The 23,615-nt window shown below is 42.2% G+C and overlaps 1 protein-coding gene across 3 annotated transcripts in view; it reads right to left on the reverse strand.

The window, feature by feature from the left end:
• BRINP2 (BMP/retinoic acid inducible neural specific 2) overlaps positions 1-23,615 on the reverse strand; it is a 128,018-nt gene that overhangs the window by 41,582 nt on the left and 62,821 nt on the right. For all 3 annotated transcript variants that reach the window (XM_019425702.2, XM_053909248.1, XM_053909247.1), the window contains exon 2: positions 22,381-22,730. In XM_019425702.2, the coding sequence (XP_019281247.2) occupies positions 22,381-22,652 (272 nt within the window). In that variant the 5' untranslated portion in view covers positions 22,653-22,730. The remainder of the gene's footprint in view (positions 1-22,380; positions 22,731-23,615) is intronic.

Consider the following 23,615-nt stretch of genomic DNA (forward strand, 5'->3'; position numbering starts at 1 on the left):
AACCAACAACAGGCCCATAGTGGAAGCAGGATCTGCCTACACCAAACCACGCCCCTCCTCCATGCCTGGTAACTGCATATCTACTGGAGCAAGATTGACACTGACCAACCAGACAGTCCCTCCTCCAGACCAGCATAGCCACTGGTTCCAAGGGACCATCAGATACCCATCCAGCGGTTTTGCATTTTCTGATTTGATTCTTGCTCAATTCTTATTATATATATATATACATATATATATATATATGTATATATATATATATATATATGATGTATATATATGTATACATATACATACATATATATACACACACACGTGTATACACACACACACACACATTTTTTTTTTCCTTCCTTTGCTAACTCTTATTTTTCCCTACTCTTTTCTAGTTGTTGGTTTGTTTAAGCAGACATTTTTAATCTATTCTTTCTACACGTCTTTTGTACCTCCTTCTTTATTTTCCTCTCTCTCTCTCTCTCTCTCTCTCTCTCTCGATTAATCCATATAATTTCTCTGATTCTCTGCCTGGTCAATTTTTTTCTCTCTTTTCTTTTTCCCCACCCCTGTCATTTCTGTCTTTGTATGTAATAAGGCTTCTTCCACCACCTCCCTTTTATAATTTTTTCCAGGGTTACTTTAATGAACAAATCAAAGCACACCATGGGGCGCCTGGGTGGCGCAGTCGGTTAAGCGTCCGACTTCAGCCAGGTCACGATCTCGCGGTCTGTGAGTTCGAGCCCCGCGTCGGGCTCTGGGCTGATGGCTCGGAGCCTGGAGCCTGTTTCCGATTCTGTGTCTCCCTCTCTCTCTGCCCCTCCCCCGTTCATGCTCTGTCTCTCTCTGTCCCAAAAATAAATTAAAAAAAAAAAAAAAAAAAAAAAAAAAACTTTGAAAGCACACCTGGTGGAAAGTCCAAACCACCACTATGAGTAGGGAGATAAAACAACCAGAGTCACAACAACAGAGAGCATGCAACACACTCCAAAAACACCTCCTGAAGGGCCAGACCCTGGATAGGGTATGACCCCTTTTTAGGATAGTAGTGCTAAACATGCAGGATATATAACAAGCTATTAAAACACATAAAGGACAGAAAACTAGCCAAAATGATGAAATAGAAGAATTCTCAAAAGAAATTCCAGGAAGAAATGATAGCTAGAAAATTGCTCAAAACAGATATAAACAATATATGTGATAAAGAATTGAGAGTAATAGTCATAAGATTAATAGCTGGGCTTGAAAAAAGCATAGAAGACAGCAGAGAATCTACTGCTACAAGAGATCAAGGAACTAAGAAATAGCCACAATGAATTAAGAAATGTTGTAAATGAGGTGCAAAATAAACTAGATGCAGTGACAGCAAGGATGGAGGAAGCAGAGTGGAGAATAAGTGAAATAGAAGATAAAATTATGGAAAATGGTGAAGCCAAGAAAAAAAGAGATAAGAAAATACTGGGCCATAAGGGGAAAATTAGAGAACTGATTCAATGAAACGTAATAATATCTGTATCACAGGAGTTCCAGAATAAGGGGGGAAAAAAAGGCAGAAGGTTTACTTGAACAAATTATAGCTGAGAATTTCCTAATATGGGGAAGGAAGAAGACATCCAATCCAAGAGACACAGACAACTACCTTCAGATTCAATAAGAATATGTCTTCTCTACAACATATCATAGTGAAATTAGCAAAATACAAAGATAAAGAGAGAATTCTGAAAGCATCTAGTAGCAGGCCTGTCCACTGAAACTTGGCAGGCTAAAAGGGAGTGGCAGGAAATATTCAATGTGCTGAATATTAAAAATATGCAGCCAAGAATCCTTTATCCAGCAAGGCTGTCATTTAGAATAGAAGGAGAGATAAAGACTTTCCCAGAAAAACAAAAACTGAAGAAGTCCATCACCACTAAACCAGACCTGCAAGAGATCCTAAGGAGGACTCTGTGAGTGGAATGCTGCAAAGACTACAAAGGACCAGAGACATCACCAGAAGCATGAAACCTGCAGATACACAATGACATTAAATACATATATTTCAGTAATAACTCTGAAAGTAAATGGACTAAATACCCCAATTAAAAGACACAGGGTAACAGAATGGATAAAAAAGCAAGATCCATCTATATGCTGTCTACAAGATTCTCATCCTACATCTGAGGACACCTTCACATTGAAAGTAAGGGGATGGAGAACCAGCTATCATGCTACTACGAGTCAAAAGAAAGCTGGAGTAGCCATACTTATATAAGACAAATGAGATTTTAAACTAAAGGCTTTAACAAGAGATGAAGAAGGGCATTATATCATAATCATGGGGTCTATCTATCAAGAACAGCTAACAATTGTGAATGTTTATGCCCCCTATGCCCCCAACTTGAGGAACAAAATATATAAATCAATCACAAATATAAGCAGTCTTGTTAATAAGACACAAATATAAGCAGTCTTGTTAATAAGACACAAATATAAGCAGTCTTGTTAATATAAGCAGTCTCATATTAATAAGAATATGGTAATTGCAGGGGACTTTAATACTCCCCTTACAACAATGGCAGAAAATCAATAAAGAAACTGGACCAGATGGACTTGACAGATATATTTGGAACTTTTCATCCAAAAGCAGCAGAATACACATTCTTCTTGAGTGCACATGGAACATTCTCCAAGATAGATCACATACTGGGTCACAAAACAGTCCTCAATAAATATAAAATAATTGAGATCATACCATGCATATTTTCAGATCACAATGACATAAATCAGAAGGAAAAATCTGGAAAGCCTCCAAATGCATGGAGGTTAAAGAACATCCTACCAAAGAATGAATGCACCAACCAGGCAATTAAAGAAGAAATTAAAAAATATATGGAAGCAAATTAAAATGAAAACATGACATTCCAAACCCTTTGGGATGCAGCAAAGGCAGTCCTAAGGGGAAAATACATTGCAATCCAGGCCTATCTCAAGAAACAAGAAAAATCCCCTATACAAAACCTAACCATACACCTAAAGGAACTGGAAGCAGAACAGCAAAGAAACCCCAAAGCCAGCAGAAGAAGAGAAATAATAAATATTAAATCAGAAATAAACAATTGGAATTAAAAAAAAGAAACACCAGAACAGATCAATGAATCTAAGAGCTGGTTTTTTGAAAAAATAAACAAAATTGATAAACCCCAAGCCAGAATTCTTAAAAAGAAAAGAGAGATAACCCAAATAGATAAAATCATGAATGAAAAGATCCCAACCAACACCACAGAAATACAAACAATTATTAGAGAATACTATGAAAAATTCTATGCCAACCAACTGGACAACCTGGAAGAAATGGGAAAATTCCTAGACACCACACACTACCAAAACTCAAACGAGAATAGAAAATTTGAACAAACCCATAACCAGTGAAGAAATTGAATCAGTTATCAAAAATCTCACAACAAATAACAGTCCTGTGCCAGATGGCTTCCCTGGGGAATTCTACCAAACATTTAAAGCAGAGTTAATACCTATCCTTCTCAAGCTGTTCCAAAAAAATAGACACAGAAAGAAAGCTTCCAGACTCATTCTATAAAGACACCATTACCTTTATTCCAAAACCAGAGACCCTACTAAAAAGGAGAATTACAGGCCAATACCCCTGATGAACACTAATGCAAAAATTCTCAACAAGGGGAGGAGCCAAGATGGCAGAACAGCATGGAAATTTTTTTGTGTCTGAGGTCCATGAAATACAGCCAGACCAACACTAAACCATCCTGCACACTTAGGAAACAGATCTCAGGATTAACATAACAATCTGCACAACCTGAACCACAGAATTCAGCAGGTACATGGCACAGAGATGAACTGGGGGAGAGAGAACTGCGGAGGGCAGGGAGCCACTTCTGTGTGCAGACAGAGGACAGAGATGGGGGGTGGGGGTGGAGGGACGGAGAATACGGGAAAAGCACTCCCCCCAAAAAAGCATCTGGAGAGAAAGTGAAAGTGGTAATAGTCACAGGGACTGAACTAAAAAGCGAGAAAGGAAGAAGGAGAGGGTTTAAATTCCATTAAGACTATAAACAGGGTAGCACAGAGGTTGAAACTCTGCAGCTCCATACCTGGCGGAGCTCTGGTGAGAAGGGTGAATCCCTAGGAGCAGAGTGGAGTCCAGGGTCTTCAGGCCACAAGGGAAGAGCCGGTTCCCCTGCCGAGAGGACATCTGGTAGAGGCTGTGTGACTGCCCCAAAGACAAAGGCGCCAGTGGACCCAGGAGAACAACCACATTCACTGGTGCTGGAACAAGGTCGCTGGGGGTGAAGCCTGGTGACAGATGTGTGTTGTGATTTGCCATAATCCCTGAAATGCTGCTGCTACACTATCTCGTGAACTTCCCTTGGGGCGGGCTGGCACCCGGCCTCAGACTCTGGGCCTCGGCAGCAGCACGGTCCCACGAACGTTCCTGGATGCGGCCGGCACCCGGCCATCAATCAGTGAGACCCTCCTGCAGAGGAGCAGAATGGGTCAAAGCCGCAGTCCCTCAGAAATAAGGGGTTGGGAAACACAGCCACATCTGAGATAAAACTCAGGAGGGAGGTGCTGCCTGGGGCTTGGTCATGGACATGGTAAAAGCAAACAGTGGATGGAAGCTGAAGACAAGGGACAAGGTGCACGATTGCTGATCGGGGAGAACAGAGTTCCAATATTAGAGACTGGGTAGCTGGGGGACACCATTTTCACAGCTCCCACACATGCGCATACACACCTACAAGCGCCACAACAACCCACCAGTAAGCTAAGCAGCGCCATGTAGTGGAGAATGGAGCCATTACAGTAAGTCCTGCCCAACTGAGTCAACCTCGCTCTTCAGGAACACAAGTCTCTCCACCTGCTTAGTATATGGACTATAAAGCACTTCATAGTTTGACTTCTAGGGGAAAACGAAAGAATTTCTGTCATATTTCAGTCTATTTGCCGGTGCATCTGTTCAATTTTGTTTTTTTTTTTTCTTTTTTCGTTTCTTTTCTTTTTCTTAAATACAGAACGAGAAAAAAATCATGTTTTATTTTCAATTTTTATTAAAAATATTTTTCTTTAATTTTTTTACTTCTGTGTAAATTTTTTTTTCAAATTCTCTTTTACTTCCATCAGTTCATTTTATTCTACTTCAGTGTATTCATTTTTTCAAATTTTCAAACAATTCCCTTTTTTTCTTTTCCCTTTTTTCTCTAATCTATCAAGCCTCTTTCAACACCCAGACCAAAACACACCTAGGATCTAGCATAATTGATTCGATTTTTTTATGTGTGTGTTTGCTTTTAATTTTTTGATTTTAATATTTTTCTTTAATTTTAATTTTTTTACCTCATTAATTCCTTTACTTCCTTCAAAATGATGCCCCAAAAGAAAGAGCAGGAAGTAACGACAGCCAGGGATTTAACCAACATAGATAATAGATAATAATAGATAGATAACCAACATAGATAATAATACTAGCTGGAGTTGAAAATAGATTAGAATCCCTTTCTGTGGAGATAAAAGAAGTAAAAGCTAGTCAGGATGAAATAAAAAACATTATAACTGAGCCTTAATCTCAAATGGATGCCACGGCAGCAAGGAAGGATGAGGCAGAACAGAGAATCAGCGATATAGAGGACAAACTTATAGAGAACAATGAAGCAGAAAAAAAGAGAGAGACTAAGGCAAAAGATCACGATTTAAGAATTAGAGAAATCAGTGACTCATTAAAAAGGAACAACATCAGAATCATAGGGGTCCCAGAAGAGGAAGAGAGAGAAATAGGGGTAGAAGGGTTAAGTGAGCAAATCATAGTGGAAAATTTTCCTAACCTGGGAAAACACACAGACATCAAAATCCAGGAAGCACAGAGGACTCCCATTAGATTCAACAAAAACAGACCATCAACAAGGCATATCGTAGTCAAATTCACAAAATACTCAGGAAAGAAAAGAATCATGAAAGCAGCAAGGGGAAAAAAAGTCCTTAACCTACAAGAGAAGACAGATCAGGTTTGCAGCAGACCTATCCACAGAAACTTGGGAGAGCAGAAAGGAGTGGCAGGATATATTCAATGTGCTGAATCAGAAAAATATGCATCCAAGAATTCTTTATCCAGCAAGGCTGTCATTCAAAATAGAAGGAGAGAGAAAAAGTTTCCCAGACAAACAAAAATTAAAGGAGATAGTGACCACTAAACCAGCCCTGCAAGAAATTTTAAGGGGAACTCTCTGAGGGGAGAAAAGATGAAAAAACAAAAACAAAAAATAAATAAAGACCAAAAGCAACAAAGACTATAAAGGACCAGAAACTCCCAACTCTACAAGCAACATAATGGCAGTAAATTCATATCTTTCAGTACTCACTCTAAATGTCAATGGACTCAATGCTCCAATCAAAAGACATAGGGTAACAGAATGGATAAGAAAACAAGACCCATCTATATGCTGTTTATAAGAGACCCATTTTAGACCTAAAGACACCTTCAGATTGAACGTAAGGGGATGGAGAACCATCTATCATGCTAATGGTCAACAAAAGAAAGCTGGAGTAGCCATTCTTTTTTTTTATTATTATTATTTTTTTAATGTTTATTTTTGAGAGACAGAGAGAGATTGAGCATGAGTGGGGAAGGAGCAAAGAGAAAGGAAGACAAAGAATCTGAAGCAGGCTTCAGGGTCTGAGCTGTCAGCACAGAGCCCAAAGTGGGGCTCAAACTCACGAACTGTGAGATCATGACCTGAGCTGAAGGTGGCGCTTAACCAACTGAGCCACCCAGGCACCCCTGGAGTAGCCATTCTTATATCAGACAATCTAGACTATAAAATAAAGACTGTATAAATAGATGAAGAAGGACATTATATCATAAATAAGGGGTCTATCCATCAAGAAGACCTAACAATTGTAAACATTTATGCGCCAAATGTGGAAGAACCCAAATATATAAATCAATTAATCACAAACATAAAGAAACCCACTGATAATAATATCATAATAGTAGGGGACTTCAATACCCTACTTACAACAATGGACAGATCATCTAATAAAAAAATCAACAAGGAACCAATGGCTTTGAATGACCCACTGGACCAGATGGACTTAACAGATATATTCAGAACATTTTATCCTAAAGCAGTGGAATATACATTCTTCAGTGCACATGGAACTTTCTCCAGAATAGACCACCTACTGGGGCACAAATAAGCTCTCAACAAGTACAAAAAGATCAAGATCATACCACGCATATTTTCAGACCACAACGCTATACAATTTGAAATCCACCACAAGAAAAAAATTTGGAAAGGTAACAAATACTTGGAGACTAAAGAACATCCTATTAAAGAAGTAATGGGCTAACCAAGAAGTTAAAAAGGAAATTAAAAAGTTCATGGAAGCCAATGAAAATGATAACACCACAACCCAAAACTTCTGGGATGCAGGAAAGGCAGTCTTAAGAGGAAAGTATATAGAAATCCAGGACTTCCTAAAGAAGGAAGAAAGATCTCAGATACACAACCTAACCTTACACCTTAAAGAGCTGGAAAAAGAACAGCAAATGCAACCCAAAACCAGTAGAAGACAGGAAATAATAAAGATCAGAGCAGATATTAATGCTACTGAAACAAACAAACAAACAAAAAACCAGTAGAACAGACCAATGAAACCAGAAGCTGGTTCTTTGAAAGAATTAACAAAATTGATAAACCACTAGCCACTTTGATCAAAAAGAAAAAGGAAAGGACCCAAATAAATAAAATCAAGAATGAAAGAAGAGAGATCACAATCAACACAACAGAAATAAAAACAATAATAAGAGAATATTATGAGCAATTATACACCAATAAGATGGGCAATCTGGAAGAAATGGACAAATTCCTGGACACATAAACTACCAAAACTGAAACAGGAAGAAACAGAAAATGTGAATAGACCCATAACCAGTAAAGAAATTGAATTAGTAATCAAAAATGTCCCAGGAACAAGAGTCCAGGGCCAGATGGCTTTCCAGGGGAATTCTACCAAACATTTAAGGAAGAGTTAAACCTATTCTCTTGAAGCTGTTTCAAAAAATAGAAATGGAAGGAAAACTTCCAGTCTCTTTTTATGAAGCCAGCATTACCTTCATTCCAAAACCAGACAGAGATCCCACTAAAAGGAGAACTATAGACCAATTTCCCTGCTGAACATGGATGCAAAAATCCTCAACAAGATATTAGCCAACCGGATCCAACAATACATTAAAAAAATGATTCACCACAACCAAGTGGGATTTGCACCTGGGATGCAGGGCTGCTTTAATATCCACAAAACAATCAATGTGATTCATCATATCAATAAAAGAGAGGACAAGAACCATACAATCCTCTCAATAGATGCAGAAAAAGCATTTGACAAAATACAGCATCCTTTCTTGATAAAAACCCTCAAGAAAGTAGGGATAGAAGGATCATACTCCAAGATCATAAAAGCCATATATGAAAGACCCAACACTAATATCATCCTCATTGGGAAAAACTAAGAGCTTTCCCCCTAAGGTCAGGAAAATGAGAGGGATATCCACTTTTGCCTCTGTTATTCAACATAGTATTGGATTGCCTTTGCAATCAGACAACACAAAGAAATAAAAGGCATCCAAATTGGCCAGGAGGAGGTCAAACTTTCACTCTTCGCAGATGACATGATACTCTATATGGAAAACCCAAAAGATTCCACCAAAAACATGCTAGAACTGATTCATGATTTCAGCAAAGTTGCAGGATATAAAATCAATGCACAGAAATCAGCTGCATTCTTATACACCAACAATGAAGCAACAAAAAGAGAAATCAAGGAATCAATCCCATTTACAATTGAACCAAAAACCATAAAATACCTAGGAATAAATCTAACCAAAGATGTGAAAAATCTATACACTGTAAACTATAGAAAGCTTATGAAAGAAATTGAAGAAGACACAAAAAAAAGGAAAAATATCCCATGCTCCTGGATAGGAAGAACAAATATTGTTAAAATGTCAATACTACCCAAATCAATCTACATATTCAATGCAATCCCTATCAAAACAACACCAACATTCTTCACAGAGCTAGAACAAATAATCCTAAAATTTGTATGGAACCAGAAAAGACCCCAAATAGCCAAAGCAATCTTGAAAAAGAAAACCAAAGCAGGAGGCATCACAATCCTGGACTTCAAGCTATACTACAAAGCTGTAATCATCAAGACAGTATGGTACTGGCACAAAAACAGATGCTCAGATCAATGAAACAGAATAGAGAACCCATAAATAGACCCACAAACGTATGGCCAACTAATCTCTGACAAAACAGGAAAGAATATCCAATGGAATAAAGAGTCTCTTCGGCAAGTGGTGCTGGGAAAATTGGACAGTGACATGCAGAAGAATGAACCTGGACCACTTTCTTACACCATACACAAAAATAAACTCAAAGTGGATGAAAGACCTAAAGGTAAGACAGGAAGCCATCAAAATCCTCAAGGAGAAAGCAGGCAAAAACCTCTTTGATCGTGGCCACAACAACTTCTTACTCAACATGTCTCCGGAGGCAAGGAAAACAAAAGCAAAAATGAATTATTGGGACCTCATCCTGCACAGTGAAGGAAACAATCAGCAAAACTAAAAGTCAGCTGATGGAATGGAAGAAGATATTTACAAACGACATATCAGATAAAGGGTTATTATCCAAAATTTATAAAGAACTGATCAAACTCAACACCCAAAAAACAAATAATCCAGTGAAGAAAAGGGCAAAAGACATGAATAGACACTTCTCCAAAGAAGACATCCAGATGGCCAACTGACACATGAAAAAATGCTCAACTTCACTCATCATCCGGGAAATACAAATCAAAACCACAATGAGATACCACCTCACATCTGTCAGAATGGCTAACATTAACAAGTCAGGCAACAACAGATGTTGGAGAGGATGTGGAGAAAGAGGATCTCTTTTGCGCTGCTGGTGGGAATGCAAACTGGTGCAGCCACTCTGGAAAACAGTATGGAGGTTCCTCAAAAAATTAAAATTAGAACTATCCTACAACCCAGCAACTTCACTGCTAGGTATTTATCCAAAGGATACAGGTATGCTGTTTTTAAGGGGCACATGCACCCCAATGTTTATAGCAGCGCTATCAACAATAGCCAAAGTATGGAAAGAGCCCAAATGTCCATTGATGTATGAATGGATAAAGAAGATGTGGTGTGTGTATGTATGTATGTGTGTATATTCAGTATTCCATACTGAAAAGTATGGAAATGTATACTACACACATACATACATACAATGGATTGTATGTATGAAATTGAAAAGAATGAAATCTTTTTCGGCAATTGAAAAGAATGAAATCTTGCCATTTGCACCTATGTGGATGGAACTAGAGGGTATTATGCTAAGCGAAATCACTCAGTCAGAGAAAGACAAATATCATATGACTTCACTCATATGAGGACTTTAAGATACAAAAAACATGAACATAAGGGAAGGGAAGCAAAAATAATATAAAAACAGGGAGGGGGACAAAACATAAGAGACTCTTAAATATGGAGAACAAACAGAGGGTTACTGGAGAGGGTGGGAGAGGGGATGGACTAAATGGGTAAGGGGAATTAAGGAATCTACTCCTGAAATCATTGTTGCACTATATGCTAACTAATTTGGATGTAAATTTAAAAAAATAAAAAAAAATTCTCAACAAGATACTAGCAAATCAAACTCAGCAGTATATTAAAAGAGTTACTCACCATGATCAGGTGGGATTCATTCCTGGGCTACAGGGCTGGTTCAATATTCATAAATCAATCAATGTGATTCATCACATTAATAAAAGAAAGGATAAGAACCATATGATCCTGTTAATAGATGCAGAAAAAGCATTTGACAAAATGCAGCATCCTTTCTTAATAAAATACCTCAAGATGTCGGGATAGAAGGAACATACCTTAACATCAAAAAGGCCATATATGAAAAGCCCAGTTAATATCATCTTCAATGGGGAAAAACAGAACTTTCCCCCTGAGATCAGGAACATGACAGGGATATCCACTCTCACCACTGTTGTTTAACATAGCGTTGGAAGTCCTAGCCTCAGCAATCAGACAACAAAATGAAATAAAAGACATCCAAAGTGGGGCAAAGAAGAAGTCAAACATTCACTTTTCACAGATGACATGACACTCTATATGGAAAACCTGAAAGACTCCACCAAAAAGCTGCTAGAATGGACACATGCATTTAGCAAAGTTGCAGGATACAAAATCAATTACGGAAATCAGTTGCATTTCTATACACCAACAATGAAGCAACAGGAAGAGAAATCAAGAAATCGATCCCATTTACAATTGCACCAAGAACCATAAAATACCTAGGAATAAACCTAACCGAAGATGGAAAAGATCTGTATGCTGAAAAGTATGGAAAACTTATGAAAGAAATTGAAGAAGACACAAAGAAATGGAAAAACATTCCATGCTCATGGATTAGAAGAACAAATACTGTTAAAATGTCAATACCACCCAAAGCATTCTACACATTCAATGCAATCCCAATCAAAATTGCACCAGCATTCTTCGCAGAGCTAGAACAAACAAACCTAAAATTTGTATGGAACCACAAAATATCCCAAATAGTCAAAGTAATGTAGAAAAAGAAAATCAAAGCAGGAGGCATCACAATCGCAGACTTCATCCTCTACGACAAAGCTGTAATCATGAAGACAGTATGGTATTGTCACAAAAACAGACACAAAGACCAAAGGAAAAGAATAGAGAACCCAGAATTGGACCCACAAATGTATGACCAACTACTCTTTGACAAAGCAGGAAAGAGTATGCAATGGAATACAGTCTTTTCAGCAAATGGTGCTGGGAGAACTGGACAGCAACATGCAGAAGAATGAAACTGGACCACTTTCTTATACCATACACACACAAAAAAAACTCAAAATAGATAAAAGACCTAAATGTGAGACAGAAAAACATCACAACCCTAGAGGAGAAAACAGGCAACAACCTCTTTGACTCAGCTGCAGCAACTTCTTACTTGATACATCTCTGAAGGCAAGGGAAATAAAAGCAAAAATGAACTATTGGGACCTCATCAAGATAAAAAGCTTCTGCACTGCAAAGGAAACAATCAACAAAACTAAAAGGCTACTGATGGAATGGGAGAAGATATTTGCAAATGACATATGGTATAAAGGTTAATGTCCAAAATCTATAATAAACTTACCAAACTCAACACCCGAAAAACAAATAACCCAGTGAAGACATGGGCAAAAGACATGAATAGACACTTTCCCAAAGAAGACATCCAGATGGCCAACAGACACATGAAAAGATGCTCAACATTATTTATCATCATGGAAACACAATTCAAAACCACACTGAGATACCACATCACACCAGTCAGAATGGCTAACATTAACAACTCAGGAAACAACAGATGTTGGTGAGGATGTGGAGAAATGGAAACCCTCTTGCACTGTTGGTGAAAATGCAAACTGGTGCAGCCACTCTGGAACAGTGTTGAGGTTCTACAAAAAATTTAAAATAGAACTACCCTATGACCCAACAATAGCACTAGTAGGAATTTATCCAAAGGATAAAGGAGAGCTGATTCAGAAGGGCACATGCACCCCAGTGTTTATAGCACCACTATCAACAATAGCCAAATTATGGAAAGAGCCAAATGTCTACCAACTGATGAATTGATAAAGAAGATGTGGTGTATATACACAATGGAATACTAATTGGAGGTGAGAAAGAATGAAACCTTGCCATTTGCAACAATGTGGATGGAAATGGAGGGTATTATGCTAAGTGAAATAAATCAGTCAGAGAAAGAGATATCCTGTGTTTTCACTCATATGTGGAATTTGAGAAAGTTAACAGAATACCATGGGGTAAGGGAAGAGGAAAACAGTTTTAAACAGAGAGGGAGGCAAACCATAATAGATTCTTAAATACAGAGAACAAACTAAGGGTTGATGGTGGGGGGGGTGAGGGTAGGAGAAAGGGGAAAATGGGTGATGGGCACTGAGGAGGGCACTTGTTGGGATGAGCACTGGGTGTTGTATGTAAGCAATGAATCATGGGAATCTACTCCTAAAGCCAAGAGCATACTGTATACACTGTATGTTAGCTAATTTGACAATAAATTATATTAAAAAGTAATAATAATAGGCGCCGCTGAGTGGCTCAGTTGGTTAAGCATCTGGCTTCAGATAAGGTCATGATCTCATGGTTCGTGAGTTCAAGCCCTGCGTTGGGCTCTGTGCTGACAGCTGAGAGCCTGGAGCCTGCTTCGGAGCCTGTCTCCTTCTCTCTCTGCCCCTCCCCTGCTCATGCTCTGATTCTCTATCTAAAATAAATATTAAAAAATAATAAATAAATAACTGTTTAAAAAAAAGAATCCCAGGCTAAAATTATGCATTTGATTCAATAATATTTAACAGTTAGATCTTCTATTGTGTGGCTTGAGTTCTGGCTCTTCCTCTTACCAGATGCATGACATCCTGTAAAACGTAGTGTCTTCATCTGTAATATATGTATACAGATAGCATCTCCCTTGTAGGTTTCTCATTAGGATAATTGTACTATATATATAGTTATATATATAATTCTACAGTTATTATTTATTAACATTAATATTTAATAATAGAATATCTTGCTTTCTTTCCAAAATTAAATAGAAATTTTGCCCAATGTCTGCACTCTCAGAACAATCTCTTTTCTTTGCCCCCTACCCACCTAATCCCATGGGGAAATCGGGGAGGTTGGTACGAGCCAGCTATCCTATGGCTCACACTCATCACGGTGTGGTCGATGCCCTGAGATCTCTGCTCACAAACAGTTCTTGTCCCTCCGTCACCTATGCCCTCCAATCGACAGTCCCTCTGAGAGCTTCCCCCTTCTCACCGTCAGCTCTTGCGGAGCTCCACCAGAGCTGGCCCATCCACAGTATCCAGCGATGCCTCCTCCAGTGGCTTTGCCTAGGATTGGGCAGATCAGTCCAGCCAAGGTCACCAGCGGGCTCCAGTTGGCTCTACTTTGAGTCAGGGATGGATGGTGGGGATAGGAACCCTGCCTCTGACTCAGGTCCAGACCATCTCTCACCCAGCTTGGTGGTAATAAATGTGTTCTACTTGCCCTCAGCACCTTGTGAGTACACTCACCTGCTTCTAATCCTGGAAGAGGTGGAGGATTGGTGTGGGAACCACACTCCCCACACGCAGCACCCTGTGCCGCTTCAGAGACCTCCCCACCTCCAGCCACCTGCTCCGGTGAATCTTCCTTGAGGGCAGAGCCCCCTGAGGCCTGGGCCACGTCTCTTTCATCGCTGTGTCCCCAGCACTTGTGGAGTGGCCAGAATACTCACATGCTCAGGAAATATGTGCTGAATGAATAAATGCCCTGCCACGTGCCATTCACTGTTCTAAGCAACACGGGACTGAAATAATTTTCTTGTGGGAGATGTGGGAAGCCCTGAGGTAGGATAAATGTGGCAGAAGCGGAATAAAGAAAAAAAAATGAGAATCCCTGACCCAGAAAAAGCTCTTCTCTTGAGGAGAAAAAATAAAAAAAGAAAAAGAAAAGGAAAAGACCACATGATGAGCCAGTGTCCCTGTCTGCCAGCATCTGTGTCGTGATGGTTTCTAGATGAAGCCTACCTCACTCACACACACGGCTCTAAGCAGCAATTCATTCATGAATAAAATTAATTATTTCTCGAAGCAAAAATTAATCCTCTTTTTCTCTGCCCGACTGACTCAAGATCTCACTACTAAATCTCCTCTGAAAACAAAACTGATCTTGCTTTTCTCCCCTTGGCCATCCTGGATTTTTTCCCTTCATTTCTTGCACATATTTATTTTTACATTTTCTCTTCACAGACCATCTTTGTAATCTTGTTTCAAGCCAGGGTGGACAACCTGGGTATAGCCCTCAAAGACATAAAAACATTTGGGACGAGAGTCGTTTTGCCCTTGGGGAAACTGGAACTGGCATCCCGAGAATTCACTCTGACACAGCATCCGTGGGCCAAATCTGTCCATCAATCATCGAGAATGTACTAAATGTCGTCTTCTCCCCAGCATGAGATGCAACCTTCCAACATGTTCTCCAGTGTGTGGACTGTCATTCAAACTGGACCGATGAACTCCTAGAAATCAGCAGAACCCTGGTTTCTCTCTTTTGTAGCCTGCCATCATACCCAGAATCATGTTTTGCCCAAAGGAGACTCTCCATAAATACTTGTAAGAGGACCGAGTGAGCAAATACGCAGTGTGGTAAACTTAACCTGAATTTGATTTTTTTAAGCATAAATGATGCAGGATTTTCAGATGAACTAGTAGCTTTACTGGGCCTTAAAGCACTGCTTACCATTTTTTCACCAGGGGAGCATTCACATCCCTTTTTTCTAAGGTAGAAATGGAAGGAATTGCATTTGGCTCTACCTTCTCTGGATATACAATTACTCTACTTCATTTTTACTCGTCTCTAATACATGAGTAATCCGTGCCCCTCCAGGTGCGAGTGTTTTGAAATTGAACCCTGGAAGAAGCCAGTGCCTAAGAGGCCCTTTTGGCATTTCGGAGGGACAAGTCACGGCAGAAATAACATAGTGTCACAGAGCAGGTGAAGGAGAGACACAGTCACATGCTTCTTGACATCTACATTAAATACCTGCGCCTGGCTGCCTAGTTTCTAAACCACAATTTGTGCTCCCAGGACGTTGGCTACACTGCTCCCGTGCCCACCACACCATTCCCCCAGCTCTCCACCTGGACAGTTTCCTCTCATTCATCAGAGTTTGGTCTATACTTTCCCTTTGATTCCAGCTTTCCTTGACCTTTCTGTGCAGAGTTCTCCAAACATACTTATCTGTAAGTTCCATCAGATCAAGAACGGTGTCCTTCCTTGTCATGGTGTACGATCGCAATCTTGTAGAAGCACAAGCACAGAGTCATCCCTTTAAAATACTGATTGAACGAATTTTGCTCTGTGTAATGCTCTTAAATTGCAATTATTTATGTGCTGTTTCTTCTTGCTCCAAGAGAGCAGAACACTTTCTCATTCAGTTATTTCTACACAGTGGAAGCTTCGTATATGTCTGTGGCATTGTGTAGTATGTTTCCACGTCACAGTCGGAGACAGGACCCTGCCGTCTGAGGATGAGGCTATGCAACACCCGATTCGGGGGCCTTCCAGACATTTCGGGAAGGAAATTCCTTGGGTGAGGAAAAGGCTCATTCCTTAATCTGGGTCCACAGCCCAGATTAGATCCTATATGTCAGAGGTGCTGTACCTTTAGCTAGCACCAAACTCTTGGTTAAAGTAAACTCTGTTTTGTTCTGTCCCTTTCCTGACGCCTCACCTGTGAACAGAAAAATAGCACCTGTTACCAGATCTAGAGGCTCATCGTTGCCACCTTGCCTCTAATTTTGCTCTGATTTGTGTGTCTTTTTCTAGTTTGTAGACCATTCATTTCTCTCCTTCCAACCCAGCTCCCTTGTCAAAATATAGATCCAGTGAGAAGTTGAGAGATCAACCAGTTCACTTGGGTGAGGTCCTCTCTCCAGAAGAGCTCCCCTTCTTCCTGCCTGTCCCATCCACCTGAGAAGCACGGCCTCCCTCGTGGTGCCCTGAAGCTGCATGATAACACAGCCCGTCTCTACCTCAGTTGCTGTAATGAACGCCTCGGAAATCACTGGGATTTACCCAGGCAGCCTGAGGTTGCCTTTGGTTGCCGTTTATTTATGTGGATTGTGATCTCTTAATTGGAGATGGTGCCTCTCCCAGGGTTCGCTGTTTATCCAAATCAGTATTTGTTAGTCCGTGAGACGTGGTCCGGATGATAAATCAGCTCTGGAGCTCCTCCTGTGTGATTGCTTCCACAGCTGCTTTCCGATTCCTCACCTCTCCATCTCCCGGGAGGCACCCACAGGCTGCTTCTAGGCCCTCCAGCCTTTTCTGCTTTTAAACTTTTCTCCCAGCTGCTGGATCTATTCTTACACATTCATGGGCCTTGGCACTAATAATTCCTGAACTTAACCTCCCTCGACTACTATTCTGTTTCATTTGTAACATCTCCAGTAAATATTAACGCATCGTGGGGGATGCTGCCTCACCACGGAGGCTTCTGTCCTTCTCCACCCTGCTCAATCCTGCTCTTCTCTCTACCTCCCAAGCTCTTAGCGCAATCAGATATGGTACTTCTTAAGCTTTCATGTCATACTGTTCGTCTGGGGCTCTTGTTAAAATGCATATTCTGACTCTGTAGGTCTGGGGTGAGGCCCGGGATCCCGTACTGTTTACAAGCTCTCACGTTATCACAGATGCTGCAGGTGCACCAGGCACGCTTGGAGCAGCACGGATCAAACATTTGATTGTTCCTGTTTCTCACTTCCTTCACATGTGAGCTATTGCCAAATCTTATTTTTCATCCTGATGAATTGCACAAAGATTGTCTTTTCTTAGGGTTGTTGCTCTGGTGTCTACTGAAAAGTTCTTTGCCTTCACTGCCCTAACTCACCACATCATCCGGTTCTGTCCCTGCTTGCCCGGTTGGATATTTCCAGATGCACCTGCTAAAAATGCATTCCTGCCTCAATGCTACCTACCTTTGGGTACCACTCCCCTCTCTCGTTTTCCAGCTTTGTTCTACTTTGGTTCTCAAAATCTGCAAAATTTGCCCAGAATATGATGAAAGTATAATATCCTTTTTGTCAATGATGACACCTATTTAATTTCTTTCTTTTTTGTTTGTTCATTTTTCTCCCCAAAGGCTTCTAATGTAGCCCCAGACCCTTCCTTCCTAAACAAGCAGCAGATAGAAATGGAGGCAATAATGACTAACTAAGATCAATAATTTGGAATTATACCTAGTTTTGCTTTCCTCCCAACCACCATATTATGCTCATTGTTCTGTATGATTTCTAACTTTTCTCTCTTAATTTTAATTTATTCTTTCCGAGTTTCAAGCGTTTCATCATAGTGGCTTGGATTTTTTCCAATCCCATGATTATCTCTCTATTAAAGCTTTAATACAAAAAGAAAAAAAAAAAAAAACCAGACTGCTCATTACTTTGATTTGTAGCAAGGGGAGAATGGAACATTACCGCTAGAGTGTTTCGAGAAACCATATTTACATTTGCATCAGCTCAATTTAGGTGCCTGATTAGGTTGCGTGGTATAATGAAGATGCACTTACCAGTCAGAGGGAAGTGGCATGGGCTAGAGTAATGGGCAGGAGACCTGAAGTCAGGAGCCCTGGGTGCTATTTCTGGCTGTGACCTTGAACAAGTCCATCTCACTGCTTTGGACCCTAACAGCCCCCATCTGCCTCACAGGGCTGCTGTGAGAGGTGGGGCACTTATGTGTATTTCTAGTGGGGGCTATGGAGTCAAGCAAGGGAGGGGGCACGGAGGTCACAGATGGAATTGGAGACAAGAGCTCTGCTCCTCTAGCTCTTACGACTAGCCTGTTAAGGGACAGAGTCTGAGAAATGGGCTGATTGCTCAGATCTTGATCTAACAGGGCTGGAAGACATGGGGAGAGGTTGATTAATGGCATTTAAAAGCTTGCCCCAAGTTCGGTATCATGGCCAAGCCCATTGTCTTTCTTCTCATAACCGTGCCATGCCGAGATTGCTCGTTTTGTCCCTGGGGACAAGAAGTTGGCAGTGACTGGCTTCTGTAGGATGTCCTGAGGAAGGCCTGCTCAGTTAACAAGCCCTGACTGTAGGAGAAAGATTTTTACCTGTGGGGACCAGTGAGCGTGTGCCCCAGAGATGATTCATTCATCCTTTGGTTGGTTTCCTCTCCCAAAGAGAGAGAGATTGAAGGATAAAGGTTAATATGCTTTTTCCCCCCTCCTCGTCATATAGTCTGTTGAATGTGGACAGACTTCAGCAGACATTATCACAAAGCACCCATGGCTCTTACCTCATTACCATTCTTTCATTGGCTAATATTTGTTGAGGACAATCTAATAATAGGGAATATTCATTAAATACTGTTCTAGGTGCTTAACATGAATTAACTAACTTAATTTTCACATCAATCTTTTAGGTAGACAACTATTATTGTCCTGGTTTTATAAATAAGGACATTGGGAAACAAAGCAATTATACAGTTTCCCCAACAATAGACAGCTAGTAAGCTGCAGCTCCAGGATTAGAACCCGGGTCATCTGGCTCCAGAACTTTCACTCTGAAGCATCTATGCCTACATGAATACAAACTTGAAACAGACAGGGCAACAATCTCCAGGGGCCCACGGTTAGAGGCCAAAGCTATTCTAGAACAACCAGGCATCTTCTCAAAGGGAGAGCACACTCTGATATCCACGTAAGAATAGATGGGATTCAGAGCTTAATATTAGAAACTTGCTTTTTGCCAGTTATGATCTGTTTACACACAAGAGAAGGAGGGCCTCTCTCTCATTGTGTGAGAGAGCTTCATGGCCTCTGCACCAAACATTCTAGCCACATTGGGAGATCTTCTTCTTCCCACACCACAGTTCATCTCCTTTCTTCTACGGAAGGCACATGTGGATACCATCTGATTTCTACCTCCTGAAAACTTTCTTCAAGAAACAAATAAAACACTAATGCCATTTGAAACCCAGGATTTCACCACAGAACTGATGTTTTCTGTAAGCATCTTCTCTCTCTGCCCTTCTAGACAAAATGCCCTTCAGGTCACTGGGGACGACCCTCAATGTATATTTTACCAGTTTTCTGCGACCACTTTAGTCAAAGTAAGCAACATCTTGAATTTGCCAGAGAGAATTGCCACTGGAGACAAAAGAGGAAGGGCTCAAAATGAATTCCCACAGGAGTAATGTAGATCCCTACAACAGTATCCATGGATCCACCATTTTGCTTAATAACTAAAGGCAAAACTCCCAGAATGCTCCTGGAGCAGCCGTGTGTGACCATTCTCTCTTCGCCCCACCAAAGGGTCACCCATCAGAATGCCGCATTCCTGTCAGAATGACTGGTTACTGTTTCCCCAAGTACAGGTTCATGTGCAATAACTGACCCCAGAGAAACAGAATGGCACAGTGTAAGAGCTTGTCACATTAAGTGATCAGAAAACCATTGCCAGCTGATAGAACGGTTGATGGTGCAGAAGTGATTACAGACACTCCCCACGGGCCAGCTCGGAGCTCCCGCCCAAGCATCCAGCGACTGCCAGGCTTGGGGCTGGGACTCAATGAGAAGAAAAACCTACTCAGGGAGAAGTGATAGTTTATTCACTCCAGTTTCTATAGCCCTTTGAAGTGGATGGTGGTGTTGGGATTCCCAGCCTAACATTTCAGTTCCAATATACTTAAAAAAAAAAAAAGTGCTTCTAAAAGATTGGGATGAACTGAAAAGTCTAAGGTAAATTAAATCTTGTTTTCCTGGACTGGAGGGATTTGCTGCTTAAATACATTCTAGGGTGAATTTTCTCTCTCTCTCTCTCTCTCTCTCTCTCTCTCTCTCCCAGTCTCTGAGGATGGGAAAAAAAAATTCTTTAATAAAGAGAATCATTATTCTGAATTTACTTTATAGAAAATTTGTGGGGGGATGCATATGTTCAGTTTCTTGTACATTTGCTGAACATCAAGTCAAACTCTTCTGCCCATTTACCTTCACCTGAGCCGGCGTTAACTCTGCCTCTCCCAGCCTGAGTTGGCGGCATTCTGCCTCAGTGGCCCCAGCAAATTTTTTCCGTAGTCTTTAGAGGATGGCGCGGACCAGAGCCACTGAAGCAGAGTGTGAACTGAAATCCCGTCCAAGACCAGACCGGATCCAAGCACAATGGAAGAAAGAGAAAGGGTCTGAAAGGAGAGCTGGGTGGGTTGCTCCTGAGAGCGGACTTTCTCTGTCTGTACCAGCCCCTCAAATGCCTGATCTTGTCCCTTCCTCTGCATCCACGTGTGGGAACCCAGGAGAACAGCTTCTATAAATGGCTGCTCTTACCATTTGGGAACCTTCCAGGGATGAATACCCTGAAACCTTATTTCTGAGACCTTATACTAGCCTCCACAGACTGCATAGTTATCGCAGAAACTTTAAAAAACTCCCAGAAACAGAAAAATGTCTCTAAATATATTGTAAGAACCCAGATTCTGGAGTCTGGCTACAAGGAAGCTAATCCTGGCTCCACCCTTACTAGCTGTGTGCCCTTCCTCAAGTTCCTTAACTTCTCTGGACCTCAATGAGCTCATTTGTAAAAAGCGGATAATAACTGTCCTTCCAATATAGGACTGTTGTAAGGATTGAATGAACTCGTGTGCATAAGCCATGAAAAGTGCAAGATCTAGCAAGGGGGCCAAAAATTTCAGTATGTTCATATGACTAGAAATGCATGTGCCAAACGGTTAACAATAGCAACCTCTAGTTGCTAAAGGAACAAGGGACGTTCTGGTTTTATTTCTTTTTGTGCTTTTTCCTATTTTCTCTCTTTCTGTTGCATTAGAAACTAATTTGTAATTGGAAAAATAGATGTCTTTGATAAAAGAAAAAACTTTCAGCAAAGCTCCCAGGGCTGTCTGAAGGCCACGGGCAAGGTGAAGAGGACAAAAGAGCGGTGACAACAGGGTGAGTGGGCAGAGGGATGAAGGGGAAGTTTTTATTCAGAGATGCACTCGTGGGAGCCCTGAGGCTGGCTGGGTCACCCAAGGTGAGGATTTTGAGAACCCTTCTATTTTTGACGTGCTTGGTCCAGTAGCCAGGCTCATCCCTCATCAGATGAGCCCGGCCAGCCTCATGGCTGACTTTCAGCTCCGACGCTCCCCAGGATGGGCCTAAAGGGCCAAGAAGACATAGCCCTTGTCCACGCACAAGGCCAGCCGCGGCTGTGGTGGGGACAAGGATGAGGGCAGACTTGCCCCCTGACCTGGAAGATCTCCCCCGACCTCGAAGGCAGGAGCTGGAGCTGCCCTTCCTTCATTTGCATGTCTAGGTAATTACAACTCATGAAAGTATCTAACCCATTAGTTAAAACCCGGCCCCAGCGTTTGACTCTGACCTCCTGCGGCAGCACGGGCCACACGCTGACTCCATGCTGCCTGGTTTGTCCTCAATTTATAAGCAGCACAGCCTATAAATAGAAACCCTTTTGCTCAGTTCCCCAGGAGGCATCAGCAGGTTTTCCAGCTTGTATGTGTTTTCTTCTTTCTTTTTTTAAAAACCAACATGGGAGGCTTATTTTCCCTGCCGGCTGCTCCCCCGCCCTCTCCCCCAGTTCAGTCTGGGGGCACGGGGAGCTGGCACAGCACCTGCAGCTCCGGACGGTGGGCGGGGGGGGGGGGGGGGGGGGGGGCGCGGGGGTGCTGCCTGGCTCGGGTCCTGACCCGCCGGGCCCCACTCACCTGTAGATCCTGTACCTGGTGGTGAAACCCTGGCGGTAGCGCTCCATGAAGTCGGCATACTCCTGGGCGCGGTGGAAGGGGCCGCGGTCGGTGAGGAGCCAGTCCAGGGGCGGCTGGCCGGCGGAGGGGGCATGCTGCTCGGGGAGCGCGGCGGCGGCGGCCGTGGCCGAGACCGCCAGCACCCAGCCTGGGAGGCCCAGCGCCAGCAGGGTTGCCCATGGGGCCGCCGCCCGCCCGAGCCCTCTAAGCCGAGTGCCGCACTGCCGCCTCATGCTTCTCCCGGGCGGTTGGTTTCTTCATTCTCTCGCCACGCTCCCCCGCTCTGTGCCGCTCCTCCAGGGCTCCTGGAACTAGAAAAGTCCGACACGGCGATGTCAGTTGGACACCCTGGTCTCAGCCCGCACGGGCCTGTGCGCCTCGCACGTCAGGAACCCCCTTATGCTAACGACACCTCTTCATCGCAGGCACTGGGCAAAGTGCTCGAGGCACGTGTTCCCTTGGATCCTTAAAACAATCCTAGGGGGAAGACCGCCGTCCTCATTTTCACACATGTGAGGGTGAGGGTTAGGGAGATAAAGAGGGAAGGAAGAAACATTTGTGAACCCTGGAGGTCTGCCCAGCCGTTCCAGGAAGTTGCTTCCCTTCCTGTGTTGACTCAACGCCCTCTGCTTCTGTCTCCCTCCCTCAGAATGTTCGCTGGGGGTCCGTCGCAGGCCCACAGCGTCCCCACTGCCTCGAAAAGCTTGAGGCCAGGTGAACGGAGACCCCACTTCTCGGGCAGCCAAGCGTGCGGCACAGAGGTAGGGAGGTCCCGTCGTTGCTGGGAAGCTGGGTGAACTTGAACAAATCACTCCCCTTCTCTGGCTGTAGTTTTCTCCTACAGAAAATAAAGGGGCTTGATGAGATAATATCTAAGACTCCTTCCAGCCTTCAGGATCCGATCCCTCTTACTGAAGGCCGCGCAGGAATGGCGTTAGAGCAGGAAATCGGATCGCCTACCATCAGAGAGCAGATCTGAGTACACACGAGGCCTGTAGTTCTGTCTCCACAGGGCATGGGAGCTCCCTGATGGCAGGGCTGTGTATTCTTCTGTCCCAGGTCCCGAGAGCAGACAGCTGGTGTTTAGAGACCCTCCTTGAAGGAGTGAATGAGCATATGCCCGGCCTTCTCTGAGTAGAAGGGAAGGGGCCAGGCAAGAAGATTCTGGCCTTCAAAACTCCTGACTGCCTGTGACT

This window comes from Panthera pardus, unplaced genomic scaffold (genome assembly GCF_024362965.1).
Source record: "Panthera pardus isolate Hobbes unplaced genomic scaffold, ASM2436296v1 HiC_scaffold_21, whole genome shotgun sequence".
In the NCBI taxonomy this organism is placed as follows: Eukaryota; Metazoa; Chordata; class Mammalia; order Carnivora; family Felidae; genus Panthera; species Panthera pardus.